Source organism: Mytilus galloprovincialis, chromosome 8 (genome assembly GCF_965363235.1).
Source record: "Mytilus galloprovincialis chromosome 8, xbMytGall1.hap1.1, whole genome shotgun sequence".
NCBI classification, from domain to species: Eukaryota; Metazoa; Mollusca; class Bivalvia; order Mytilida; family Mytilidae; genus Mytilus; species Mytilus galloprovincialis.
Window position 1 is genome coordinate 27,365,800 of NC_134845.1, and position 15,258 is coordinate 27,381,057.

Here is a 15,258-nt window from a genome sequence, read left to right on the forward strand (position 1 = left end):
TGAAAAATGGTGATTTTCCGTCTATTTTCCGATTTCAAAACGACCTTGAGAGGTGAACACTGACACGACTGTGTTTTTTTGTCATTCAAGTATTACCCTATAGTTACAGTAGTCCATTCATGCTAGCTGGGAGTATATTGGACTTCAGTGTCTTGCTTGGGAATTATTATTGTCAAGTCAGGTCTGCCTAAATGTCCGTTTTTATGGATTTTTGACAAAACGGTGACCTAGATTTTACAGACTAGATTCCTATTGGCCATAGTATACCTCGTCGTGTTCCTATACCACCTATGCATGCATATATGATAATAGTTTTTGCCAACAGTCACTTCCAGTTACGTAGTGGCCATCAAAAGATGCCCACCCCCACCGGATTTTGGCTACTTTTCATGTTTTTCCGATTTTGAACTCTTAAACGGCTTTCAAAGTGCCATATTTTCATGAACAGACATCTGAGAAGAGTTGATGGACCATGAACTACTTGGTTGAAGTCCCTGCTATCATGACAGTTCAGCTGGGGCAGTTCAAAAAAAGTATGGAGGGTCATACGGGCCATCAAAGAATGGTTGTCGCCATCACGCCTACAGGCGGGATTGGGGGTTAAAGGGTTAAACTATTTGATCGAATTTTTTTAATTTGGCTTCTGTTGGGTTTGAGGGTCGTTTTGGGGTGTAAAACTGACCAAAACACTCTTTACAGGTTGAAAATCGTGAAAAAAATATTTTTACTTTAACTCATTCGCCCCCAAGACATTTTTGGAAAATCAGGCATTTTCGAAAATTTGCAAACATATGCAAATTATATGCAAATGAGCAAACTCCTGATGCTGTAACTGATGCTCATCTATTAAACTACTTATTGGGATTTGGGGGCGGATGGCATGGGTGGGGGGTGGGGTGGGAGGTGGAATATTTTCTCGTGGGTTTGAACCCACCCCCAGTGAAAAATGGTGATTTTCCGTCTATTTTCCGATTTCAAAACGACCTTGAGAGGTGAACACTGACACGACTGTGTTTTTTTGTCATTCAAGTATTACCCTATAGTTACAGTAGTCCATTCATGCTAGCTGGGAGTATATTGGACTTCAGTGTCTTGCTTGGGAATTATTATTGTCAAGTCAGGTCTGCCTAAATGTCCGTTTTTATGGATTTTTGACAAAACGGTGACCTAGATTTTACAGACTAGATTCCTATTGGCCATAGTATACCTCGTCGTGTTCCTATACCACCTATGCATGCATATATGATAATAGTTTTTGCCAACAGTCACTTCCAGTTACGTAGTGGCCATCAAAAGATGCCCACCCCCACCGGATTTTGGCTACTTTTCATGTTTTTCCGATTTTGAACTCTTAAACGGCTTTCAAAGTGCCATATTTTCATGAACAGACATCTGAGAAGAGTTGATGGACCATGAACTACTTGGTTGAAGTCCCTGCTATCATGACAGTTCAGCTGGGGCAGTTCAAAAAAAGTATGGAGGGTCATACGGGCCATCAAAGAATGGTTGTCGCCATCACGCCTACAGGCGGGATTGGGGGTTAAAGGGTTAAACTATTTGATCGAATTTTTTTAATTTGGCTTCTGTTGGGTTTGAGGGTCGTTTTGGGGTGTAAAACTGACCAAAACACTCTTTACAGGTTGAAAATCGTGAAAAAAATATTTTTACTTTAACTCATTCGCCCCCAAGACATTTTTGGAAAATCAGGCATTTTCGAAAATTTGCAAACATATGCAAATTATATGCAAATGAGCAAACTCCTGATGCTGTAACTGATGCTCATCTATTAAACTACTTATTGGGATTTGGGGGCGGATGGCATGGGTGGGGGGTGGGGTGGGAGGTGGAATATTTTCTCGTGGGTTTGAACCCACCCCCAGTGAAAAATGGTGATTTTCCGTCTATTTTCCGATTTCAAAACGACCTTGAGAGGTGAACACTGACACGACTGTGTTTTTTTGTCATTCAAGTATTACCCTATAGTTACAGTAGTCCATTCATGCTAGCTGGGAGTATATTGGACTTCAGTGTCTTGCTTGGGAATTATTATTGTCAAGTCAGGTCTGCCTAAATGTCCGTTTTTATGGATTTTTGACAAAACGGTGACCTAGATTTTACAGACTAGATTCCTATTGGCCATAGTATACCTCGTCGTGTTCCTATACCACCTATGCATGCATATATGATAATAGTTTTTGCCAACAGTCACTTCCAGTTACGTAGTGGCCATCAAAAGATGCCCACCCCCACCGGATTTTGGCTACTTTTCATGTTTTTCCGATTTTGAACTCTTAAACGGCTTTCAAAGTGCCATATTTTCATGAACAGACATCTGAGAAGAGTTGATGGACCATGAACTACTTGGTTGAAGTCCCTGCTATCATGACAGTTCAGCTGGGGCAGTTCAAAAAAAGTATGGAGGGTCATACGGGCCATCAAAGAATGGTTGTCGCCATCACGCCTACAGGCGGGATTGGGGGTTAAAGGGTTAAACTATTTGATCGAATTTTTTTAATTTGGCTTCTGTTGGGTTTGAGGGTCGTTTTGGGGTGTAAAACTGACCAAAACACTCTTTACAGGTTGAAAATCGTGAAAAAAATATTTTTACTTTAACTCATTCGCCCCCAAGACATTTTTGGAAAATCAGGCATTTTCGAAAATTTGCAAACATATGCAAATTATATGCAAATGAGCAAACTCCTGATGCTGTAACTGATGCTCATCTATTAAACTACTTATTGGGATTTGGGGGCGGATGGCATGGGTGGGGGGTGGGGTGGGAGGTGGAATATTTTCTCGTGGGTTTGAACCCACCCCCAGTGAAAAATGGTGATTTTCCGTCTATTTTCCGATTTCAAAACGACCTTGAGAGGTGAACACTGACACGACTGTGTTTTTTTGTCATTCAAGTATTACCCTATAGTTACAGTAGTCCATTCATGCTAGCTGGGAGTATATTGGACTTCAGTGTCTTGCTTGGGAATTATTATTGTCAAGTCAGGTCTGCCTAAATGTCCGTTTTTATGGATTTTTGACAAAACGGTGACCTAGATTTTACAGACTAGATTCCTATTGGCCATAGTATACCTCGTCGTGTTCCTATACCACCTATGCATGCATATATGATAATAGTTTTTGCCAACAGTCACTTCCAGTTACGTAGTGGCCATCAAAAGATGCCCACCCCCACCGGATTTTGGCTACTTTTCATGTTTTTCCGATTTTGAACTCTTAAACGGCTTTCAAAGTGCCATATTTTCATGAACAGACATCTGAGAAGAGTTGATGGACCATGAACTACTTGGTTGAAGTCCCTGCTATCATGACAGTTCAGCTGGGGCAGTTCAAAAAAAGTATGGAGGGTCATACGGGCCATCAAAGAATGGTTGTCGCCATCACGCCTACAGGCGGGATTGGGGGTTAAAGGGTTAAACTATTTGATCGAATTTTTTTAATTTGGCTTCTGTTGGGTTTGAGGGTCGTTTTGGGGTGTAAAACTGACCAAAACACTCTTTACAGGTTGAAAATCGTGAAAAAAATATTTTTACTTTAACTCATTCGCCCCCAAGACATTTTTGGAAAATCAGGCATTTTCGAAAATTTGCAAACATATGCAAATTATATGCAAATGAGCAAACTCCTGATGCTGTAACTGATGCTCATCTATTAAACTACTTATTGGGATTTGGGGGCGGATGGCATGGGTGGGGGGTGGGGTGGGAGGTGGAATATTTTCTCGTGGGTTTGAACCCACCCCCAGTGAAAAATGGTGATTTTCCGTCTATTTTCCGATTTCAAAACGACCTTGAGAGGTGAACACTGACACGACTGTGTTTTTTTGTCATTCAAGTATTACCCTATAGTTACAGTAGTCCATTCATGCTAGCTGGGAGTATATTGGACTTCAGTGTCTTGCTTGGGAATTATTATTGTCAAGTCAGGTCTGCCTAAATGTCCGTTTTTATGGATTTTTGACAAAACGGTGACCTAGATTTTACAGACTAGATTCCTATTGGCCATAGTATACCTCGTCGTGTTCCTATACCACCTATGCATGCATATATGATAATAGTTTTTGCCAACAGTCACTTCCAGTTACGTAGTGGCCATCAAAAGATGCCCACCCCCACCGGATTTTGGCTACTTTTCATGTTTTTCCGATTTTGAACTCTTAAACGGCTTTCAAAGTGCCATATTTTCATGAACAGACATCTGAGAAGAGTTGATGGACCATGAACTACTTGGTTGAAGTCCCTGCTATCATGACAGTTCAGCTGGGGCAGTTCAAAAAAAGTATGGAGGGTCATACGGGCCATCAAAGAATGGTTGTCGCCATCACGCCTACAGGCGGGATTGGGGGTTAAAGGGTTAAACTATTTGATCGAATTTTTTTAATTTGGCTTCTGTTGGGTTTGAGGGTCGTTTTGGGGTGTAAAACTGACCAAAACACTCTTTACAGGTTGAAAATCGTGAAAAAAATATTTTTACTTTAACTCATTCGCCCCCAAGACATTTTTGGAAAATCAGGCATTTTCGAAAATTTGCAAACATATGCAAATTATATGCAAATGAGCAAACTCCTGATGCTGTAACTGATGCTCATCTATTAAACTACTTATTGGGATTTGGGGGCGGATGGCATGGGTGGGGGGTGGGGTGGGAGGTGGAATATTTTCTCGTGGGTTTGAACCCACCCCCAGTGAAAAATGGTGATTTTCCGTCTATTTTCCGATTTCAAAACGACCTTGAGAGGTGAACACTGACACGACTGTGTTTTTTTGTCATTCAAGTATTACCCTATAGTTACAGTAGTCCATTCATGCTAGCTGGGAGTATATTGGACTTCAGTGTCTTGCTTGGGAATTATTATTGTCAAGTCAGGTCTGCCTAAATGTCCGTTTTTATGGATTTTTGACAAAACGGTGACCTAGATTTTACAGACTAGATTCCTATTGGCCATAGTATACCTCGTCGTGTTCCTATACCACCTATGCATGCATATATGATAATAGTTTTTGCCAACAGTCACTTCCAGTTACGTAGTGGCCATCAAAAGATGCCCACCCCCACCGGATTTTGGCTACTTTTCATGTTTTTCCGATTTTGAACTCTTAAACGGCTTTCAAAGTGCCATATTTTCATGAACAGACATCTGAGAAGAGTTGATGGACCATGAACTACTTGGTTGAAGTCCCTGCTATCATGACAGTTCAGCTGGGGCAGTTCAAAAAAAGTATGGAGGGTCATACGGGCCATCAAAGAATGGTTGTCGCCATCACGCCTACAGGCGGGATTGGGGGTTAAAGGGTTAAACTATTTGATCGAATTTTTTTAATTTGGCTTCTGTTGGGTTTGAGGGTCGTTTTGGGGTGTAAAACTGACCAAAACACTCTTTACAGGTTGAAAATCGTGAAAAAAATATTTTTACTTTAACTCATTCGCCCCCAAGACATTTTTGGAAAATCAGGCATTTTCGAAAATTTGCAAACATATGCAAATTATATGCAAATGAGCAAACTCCTGATGCTGTAACTGATGCTCATCTATTAAACTACTTATTGGGATTTGGGGGCGGATGGCATGGGTGGGGGGTGGGGTGGGAGGTGGAATATTTTCTCGTGGGTTTGAACCCACCCCCAGTGAAAAATGGTGATTTTCCGTCTATTTTCCGATTTCAAAACGACCTTGAGAGGTGAACACTGACACGACTGTGTTTTTTTGTCATTCAAGTATTACCCTATAGTTACAGTAGTCCATTCATGCTAGCTGGGAGTATATTGGACTTCAGTGTCTTGCTTGGGAATTATTATTGTCAAGTCAGGTCTGCCTAAATGTCCGTTTTTATGGATTTTTGACAAAACGGTGACCTAGATTTTACAGACTAGATTCCTATTGGCCATAGTATACCTCGTCGTGTTCCTATACCACCTATGCATGCATATATGATAATAGTTTTTGCCAACAGTCACTTCCAGTTACGTAGTGGCCATCAAAAGATGCCCACCCCCACCGGATTTTGGCTACTTTTCATGTTTTTCCGATTTTGAACTCTTAAACGGCTTTCAAAGTGCCATATTTTCATGAACAGACATCTGAGAAGAGTTGATGGACCATGAACTACTTGGTTGAAGTCCCTGCTATCATGACAGTTCAGCTGGGGCAGTTCAAAAAAAGTATGGAGGGTCATACGGGCCATCAAAGAATGGTTGTCGCCATCACGCCTACAGGCGGGATTGGGGGTTAAAGGGTTAAACTATTTGATCGAATTTTTTTAATTTGGCTTCTGTTGGGTTTGAGGGTCGTTTTGGGGTGTAAAACTGACCAAAACACTCTTTACAGGTTGAAAATCGTGAAAAAAATATTTTTACTTTAACTCATTCGCCCCCAAGACATTTTTGGAAAATCAGGCATTTTCGAAAATTTGCAAACATATGCAAATTATATGCAAATGAGCAAACTCCTGATGCTGTAACTGATGCTCATCTATTAAACTACTTATTGGGATTTGGGGGCGGATGGCATGGGTGGGGGGTGGGGTGGGAGGTGGAATATTTTCTCGTGGGTTTGAACCCACCCCCAGTGAAAAATGGTGATTTTCCGTCTATTTTCCGATTTCAAAACGACCTTGAGAGGTGAACACTGACACGACTGTGTTTTTTTGTCATTCAAGTATTACCCTATAGTTACAGTAGTCCATTCATGCTAGCTGGGAGTATATTGGACTTCAGTGTCTTGCTTGGGAATTATTATTGTCAAGTCAGGTCTGCCTAAATGTCCGTTTTTATGGATTTTTGACAAAACGGTGACCTAGATTTTACAGACTAGATTCCTATTGGCCATAGTATACCTCGTCGTGTTCCTATACCACCTATGCATGCATATATGATAATAGTTTTTGCCAACAGTCACTTCCAGTTACGTAGTGGCCATCAAAAGATGCCCACCCCCACCGGATTTTGGCTACTTTTCATGTTTTTCCGATTTTGAACTCTTAAACGGCTTTCAAAGTGCCATATTTTCATGAACAGACATCTGAGAAGAGTTGATGGACCATGAACTACTTGGTTGAAGTCCCTGCTATCATGACAGTTCAGCTGGGGCAGTTCAAAAAAAGTATGGAGGGTCATACGGGCCATCAAAGAATGGTTGTCGCCATCACGCCTACAGGCGGGATTGGGGGTTAAAGGGTTAAACTATTTGATCGAATTTTTTTAATTTGGCTTCTGTTGGGTTTGAGGGTCGTTTTGGGGTGTAAAACTGACCAAAACACTCTTTACAGGTTGAAAATCGTGAAAAAAATATTTTTACTTTAACTCATTCGCCCCCAAGACATTTTTGGAAAATCAGGCATTTTCGAAAATTTGCAAACATATGCAAATTATATGCAAATGAGCAAACTCCTGATGCTGTAACTGATGCTCATCTATTAAACTACTTATTGGGATTTGGGGGCGGATGGCATGGGTGGGGGGTGGGGTGGGAGGTGGAATATTTTCTCGTGGGTTTGAACCCACCCCCAGTGAAAAATGGTGATTTTCCGTCTATTTTCCGATTTCAAAACGACCTTGAGAGGTGAACACTGACACGACTGTGTTTTTTTGTCATTCAAGTATTACCCTATAGTTACAGTAGTCCATTCATGCTAGCTGGGAGTATATTGGACTTCAGTGTCTTGCTTGGGAATTATTATTGTCAAGTCAGGTCTGCCTAAATGTCCGTTTTTATGGATTTTTGACAAAACGGTGACCTAGATTTTACAGACTAGATTCCTATTGGCCATAGTATACCTCGTCGTGTTCCTATACCACCTATGCATGCATATATGATAATAGTTTTTGCCAACAGTCACTTCCAGTTACGTAGTGGCCATCAAAAGATGCCCACCCCCACCGGATTTTGGCTACTTTTCATGTTTTTCCGATTTTGAACTCTTAAACGGCTTTCAAAGTGCCATATTTTCATGAACAGACATCTGAGAAGAGTTGATGGACCATGAACTACTTGGTTGAAGTCCCTGCTATCATGACAGTTCAGCTGGGGCAGTTCAAAAAAAGTATGGAGGGTCATACGGGCCATCAAAGAATGGTTGTCGCCATCACGCCTACAGGCGGGATTGGGGGTTAAAGGGTTAAACTATTTGATCGAATTTTTTTAATTTGGCTTCTGTTGGGTTTGAGGGTCGTTTTGGGGTGTAAAACTGACCAAAACACTCTTTACAGGTTGAAAATCGTGAAAAAAATATTTTTACTTTAACTCATTCGCCCCCAAGACATTTTTGGAAAATCAGGCATTTTCGAAAATTTGCAAACATATGCAAATTATATGCAAATGAGCAAACTCCTGATGCTGTAACTGATGCTCATCTATTAAACTACTTATTGGGATTTGGGGGCGGATGGCATGGGTGGGGGGTGGGGTGGGAGGTGGAATATTTTCTCGTGGGTTTGAACCCACCCCCAGTGAAAAATGGTGATTTTCCGTCTATTTTCCGATTTCAAAACGACCTTGAGAGGTGAACACTGACACGACTGTGTTTTTTTGTCATTCAAGTATTACCCTATAGTTACAGTAGTCCATTCATGCTAGCTGGGAGTATATTGGACTTCAGTGTCTTGCTTGGGAATTATTATTGTCAAGTCAGGTCTGCCTAAATGTCCGTTTTTATGGATTTTTGACAAAACGGTGACCTAGATTTTACAGACTAGATTCCTATTGGCCATAGTATACCTCGTCGTGTTCCTATACCACCTATGCATGCATATATGATAATAGTTTTTGCCAACAGTCACTTCCAGTTACGTAGTGGCCATCAAAAGATGCCCACCCCCACCGGATTTTGGCTACTTTTCATGTTTTTCCGATTTTGAACTCTTAAACGGCTTTCAAAGTGCCATATTTTCATGAACAGACATCTGAGAAGAGTTGATGGACCATGAACTACTTGGTTGAAGTCCCTGCTATCATGACAGTTCAGCTGGGGCAGTTCAAAAAAAGTATGGAGGGTCATACGGGCCATCAAAGAATGGTTGTCGCCATCACGCCTACAGGCGGGATTGGGGGTTAAAGGGTTAAACTATTTGATCGAATTTTTTTAATTTGGCTTCTGTTGGGTTTGAGGGTCGTTTTGGGGTGTAAAACTGACCAAAACACTCTTTACAGGTTGAAAATCGTGAAAAAAATATTTTTACTTTAACTCATTCGCCCCCAAGACATTTTTGGAAAATCAGGCATTTTCGAAAATTTGCAAACATATGCAAATTATATGCAAATGAGCAAACTCCTGATGCTGTAACTGATGCTCATCTATTAAACTACTTATTGGGATTTGGGGGCGGATGGCATGGGTGGGGGGTGGGGTGGGAGGTGGAATATTTTCTCGTGGGTTTGAACCCACCCCCAGTGAAAAATGGTGATTTTCCGTCTATTTTCCGATTTCAAAACGACCTTGAGAGGTGAACACTGACACGACTGTGTTTTTTTGTCATTCAAGTATTACCCTATAGTTACAGTAGTCCATTCATGCTAGCTGGGAGTATATTGGACTTCAGTGTCTTGCTTGGGAATTATTATTGTCAAGTCAGGTCTGCCTAAATGTCCGTTTTTATGGATTTTTGACAAAACGGTGACCTAGATTTTACAGACTAGATTCCTATTGGCCATAGTATACCTCGTCGTGTTCCTATACCACCTATGCATGCATATATGATAATAGTTTTTGCCAACAGTCACTTCCAGTTACGTAGTGGCCATCAAAAGATGCCCACCCCCACCGGATTTTGGCTACTTTTCATGTTTTTCCGATTTTGAACTCTTAAACGGCTTTCAAAGTGCCATATTTTCATGAACAGACATCTGAGAAGAGTTGATGGACCATGAACTACTTGGTTGAAGTCCCTGCTATCATGACAGTTCAGCTGGGGCAGTTCAAAAAAAGTATGGAGGGTCATACGGGCCATCAAAGAATGGTTGTCGCCATCACGCCTACAGGCGGGATTGGGGGTTAAAGGGTTAAACTATTTGATCGAATTTTTTTAATTTGGCTTCTGTTGGGTTTGAGGGTCGTTTTGGGGTGTAAAACTGACCAAAACACTCTTTACAGGTTGAAAATCGTGAAAAAAATATTTTTACTTTAACTCATTCGCCCCCAAGACATTTTTGGAAAATCAGGCATTTTCGAAAATTTGCAAACATATGCAAATTATATGCAAATGAGCAAACTCCTGATGCTGTAACTGATGCTCATCTATTAAACTACTTATTGGGATTTGGGGGCGGATGGCATGGGTGGGGGGTGGGGTGGGAGGTGGAATATTTTCTCGTGGGTTTGAACCCACCCCCAGTGAAAAATGGTGATTTTCCGTCTATTTTCCGATTTCAAAACGACCTTGAGAGGTGAACACTGACACGACTGTGTTTTTTTGTCATTCAAGTATTACCCTATAGTTACAGTAGTCCATTCATGCTAGCTGGGAGTATATTGGACTTCAGTGTCTTGCTTGGGAATTATTATTGTCAAGTCAGGTCTGCCTAAATGTCCGTTTTTATGGATTTTTGACAAAACGGTGACCTAGATTTTACAGACTAGATTCCTATTGGCCATAGTATACCTCGTCGTGTTCCTATACCACCTATGCATGCATATATGATAATAGTTTTTGCCAACAGTCACTTCCAGTTACGTAGTGGCCATCAAAAGATGCCCACCCCCACCGGATTTTGGCTACTTTTCATGTTTTTCCGATTTTGAACTCTTAAACGGCTTTCAAAGTGCCATATTTTCATGAACAGACATCTGAGAAGAGTTGATGGACCATGAACTACTTGGTTGAAGTCCCTGCTATCATGACAGTTCAGCTGGGGCAGTTCAAAAAAAGTATGGAGGGTCATACGGGCCATCAAAGAATGGTTGTCGCCATCACGCCTACAGGCGGGATTGGGGGTTAAAGGGTTAAACTATTTGATCGAATTTTTTTAATTTGGCTTCTGTTGGGTTTGAGGGTCGTTTTGGGGTGTAAAACTGACCAAAACACTCTTTACAGGTTGAAAATCGTGAAAAAAATATTTTTACTTTAACTCATTCGCCCCCAAGACATTTTTGGAAAATCAGGCATTTTCGAAAATTTGCAAACATATGCAAATTATATGCAAATGAGCAAACTCCTGATGCTGTAACTGATGCTCATCTATTAAACTACTTATTGGGATTTGGGGGCGGATGGCATGGGTGGGGGGTGGGGTGGGAGGTGGAATATTTTCTCGTGGGTTTGAACCCACCCCCAGTGAAAAATGGTGATTTTCCGTCTATTTTCCGATTTCAAAACGACCTTGAGAGGTGAACACTGACACGACTGTGTTTTTTTGTCATTCAAGTATTACCCTATAGTTACAGTAGTCCATTCATGCTAGCTGGGAGTATATTGGACTTCAGTGTCTTGCTTGGGAATTATTATTGTCAAGTCAGGTCTGCCTAAATGTCCGTTTTTATGGATTTTTGACAAAACGGTGACCTAGATTTTACAGACTAGATTCCTATTGGCCATAGTATACCTCGTCGTGTTCCTATACCACCTATGCATGCATATATGATAATAGTTTTTGCCAACAGTCACTTCCAGTTACGTAGTGGCCATCAAAAGATGCCCACCCCCACCGGATTTTGGCTACTTTTCATGTTTTTCCGATTTTGAACTCTTAAACGGCTTTCAAAGTGCCATATTTTCATGAACAGACATCTGAGAAGAGTTGATGGACCATGAACTACTTGGTTGAAGTCCCTGCTATCATGACAGTTCAGCTGGGGCAGTTCAAAAAAAGTATGGAGGGTCATACGGGCCATCAAAGAATGGTTGTCGCCATCACGCCTACAGGCGGGATTGGGGGTTAAAGGGTTAAAAGAGATGAAGGGATAATACTATATATATTTGTGACCAATGCAAGAGAGTATTCATTGCCAGACAGCATGGTTTGATATTAAATTGAAATAGAAGTTGGCAGGATGGGGTGGAGGACAATGAATAAAACAGAAGAATAATTGCAATTTACAACCTGTATATTTCAAAAGTTCATTGATCAACAAGACTGAAATAGAATTAACAGAGGGAAAACAGATCTGTTTTGAGAGAATTAGAAAAAGCAATGAAACTTTTTTGTAAAATGTTTTCAAATGTGTTAATATAATAGTTTTATGCATGCATAAATTTAATTTTAACTAATTAGAACAATGGATATGATCATTTTGGCCATAAGTACAGTTCATCCTGATTAAACCCATTCATATTATCAATGAATGAAAGATAACATTCAACAGCCTCCCTCCTAGGATGTTTATTTTAAGAAAACAATCATAGAGTGTTATTATCTAGTAAAACAAAAAACAGGTAATAACATACACCTTATGATTACGAAGGTTTGCCACATCAAACAAGATATTAAAGATAAAAAAAATTGCTATTAATAGTTTTACTATTATGTCAAAAGTTTACTCCCTGCTAAAACCCATTCAGTTAACAAGCAGCACTTTTAGATGAAATAAAATTGCATGGGGTCATTTTATTTATGGATTTTCTGACTTTAAAATGTACTTATAAATGTACTGCTCAAATTCTCATTTTAGAAGTTGTTATTTTATGCAGTTATGAAATATTATTGTAACAAAATTTTGTTTTTTCTGATTTTGTTTTTCTTGAGTTTGCAAGGTAAGGAAAACAATTTTTGTTTAGACTTTCCATTTATACTTCAACGAGAGGGCAAAACATTTTGTTTTATTTCAGACAGAAATTAAGTTAATTTTTCATTAAAAATTTATTTCATAAAAAAAATCTATTAGTCTTGGATCATCGAACTAAAAATTTAAGACTGACCATTACTTTATTATGATATGCTTTGTAAACTAAATAAATCAAAATATGTCTACCTAAAAAGAGATGTTAAAAAAACTTCCTGAATCATTATGGTTGTAGGCTTAGTGCCGTCCAGAGTCTATCAATTTGTCATTTATTTGCTTCTATATGTACATGGGTTTTGCTCATTGTTGAAGGCCACACATATAGTTGTGAATATCTACATCTTTATGTCTTTGGTTGAGATTTTTCTCATTGGCAATCATTCCTCATCTTATTTGATTGCTTTTGGTAATTTTTTATTTACATGTCGTTGAGCACAGATGTCCAAAGAATGACACATGTATATCTCATGTGCAGTGTGATAATCATTCAACGATATGCATATTCTTATTCTTTCCCAAGTCAAACATAGGCATAACCCATATTCTAATGAAAACATACTTTGCCTACTATTTTCGTACCAGAAACAATGCACAGTTCTAAAAATAAACCTCATCAGCATCAAACTGTGACAACTGTATAGTAACCATATTAATTATAAGCTGCAATGAAATGACTTGGCTCCTGTTGCTACAACTGATAATATAACAGTCAGCAGAACTCCTTCATGTAGATCATCATCATGTCTGATCTATGGCAGAAATTAGGAACTACATCTCACATATTATGTAATTATTACCACATGTAATCTCTCTAACAACTCAAAAATTGTAAATAACATTGACAGGATCAAGGAGACTGCATCATCATTAAGAATCAGAGTACATGATGTTCTTCACTATAAAGATAGATCCTTGATATGCTTACTCTACAAGTATACACATATCATATCATAAACTGTCAATCCAGCTGCCAATTCAGGCTTTCATGACCTACCACAGATGCTTGTGATGGGTATTCAATACAATAAGTCTGATATAAAACAAACAAAAAATACATAAGACCTGACATGATCCACTGAAAAATGCACATGAACATCTGTAAAGAATAATATGTGCCGTTTTTTCAAATTTTTCCCAATATGACAAAGGCTGCGCATTTGATATTAAGTCTGCTAGTAACATTGCATATATGATTAAAGTTAACCCAACTCAATCCTTTAACTGGGTATACAACACTGTCATGAATATGGCAAAAGTTAGGCAAATCCAGTAACTAGAGGCTCTTAAGAGCCTATGTCGCTCACCTTGGTCTATGTGCATATTAAACAAAGGACAGAGATGGATTAATGACAAAATTGTGTTTTAGTGATGGTATTGTGTTTGTAGATCTTACTTTACTGAACATTCTTGCTACTTTCAAATATCTCTATCTATAATGAACTTGGCCCATAAGTTACAAAAACTATTTTGTTAAAATTTACAAAAATTTACAAAATTTATCAAAACTGTTAAAAATGACTGTAAAGGGCAATACCTCCTTAAGGGGTCAACTGACCATTTTGGTCATTTGACTTATATGTAGATCTTACTTTGCTGAACATTATTGCTGTTTACAGTTTATCTCTATCTATAATAATATTCAAGATAATAACCAAAAACGGCAAAATTTCCTTAAAATTGCCAATTCAGGGGAAGCAACCCAACAACCATTAGTTCGATTCTTCTGAAAATTTCAGGGCAGATAGATCTTGACTTGATAAACAATTTAACGTGTGTCAGATTTGCTCTAAATGCTTCACTTGCAGAGTTATAAGCCAAAATCTACATGTCACTCCTATGTTCTATTTTTAGCCATGGCCGCCATCTTGGTTGGTTGGCCTGGTCACCGCACAAATTTTTTAAACTAGATATCTCAATGATGATTGTGGCCAAGTTTGCTTAAATTTCGCCAAGTAGTTTCAGAGGAAAAGATTTTTGTAAAAGTTAATGACGAGGGACGACGGACGCCAAGTGATGAGAAAAGCTAGCTTGGCTTTTTAGGCCAGGTGAGCTTAAAACACTAAATAATAATGGTTCAGTCAACCTGGCAATTGTGCTCAAGTACATTGTAGTTACTGTTGACAATAAAGACAACAACACTCAAGTTATTACCACAAAGTATCTGTTTATTTGGTCGACAGGTTTCACCTATAGATAGGCGTCATCAGAATACTGTTACATATAAAATTTACAGTGAGGTGCATATAGTATATAGTCTTATTGGAGGTTCCTAGTGGTATTGTTTGATGATAAAATGTTCGGGCTAATTTCCCAAATGGACACCAACTCAAAAATTTGTGTATATCTATAAGAATTATTTACCTGATACTAGTTGAGTTAGATGTGGTAAGGGTATCTGTGTACAACATACCTTTACGAGCCAGGACACCACTACCGTTCATAAGTCCGTCATTACTGTTCACAACAACTTCCCCATCCCTCACCAGTTCATTCCACAGCTGACTTAGACCATCCCTCCCAAAGATCTCCTGTAA

The 15,258-nt window shown here is 39.3% G+C and overlaps 1 protein-coding gene across 1 annotated transcript in view; it reads right to left on the reverse strand.

Annotated features, from left to right (window-relative positions):
- Positions 1-15,258, reverse strand: part of LOC143085453 (E3 ubiquitin-protein ligase HERC2-like) — a 154,300-nt gene that overhangs the window by 120,871 nt on the left and 18,171 nt on the right. The window contains exon 3 of the mRNA XM_076261800.1: positions 15,135-15,252. Within this exon, the coding sequence (XP_076117915.1) occupies positions 15,135-15,252 (118 nt within the window). The remainder of the gene's footprint in view (positions 1-15,134; positions 15,253-15,258) is intronic.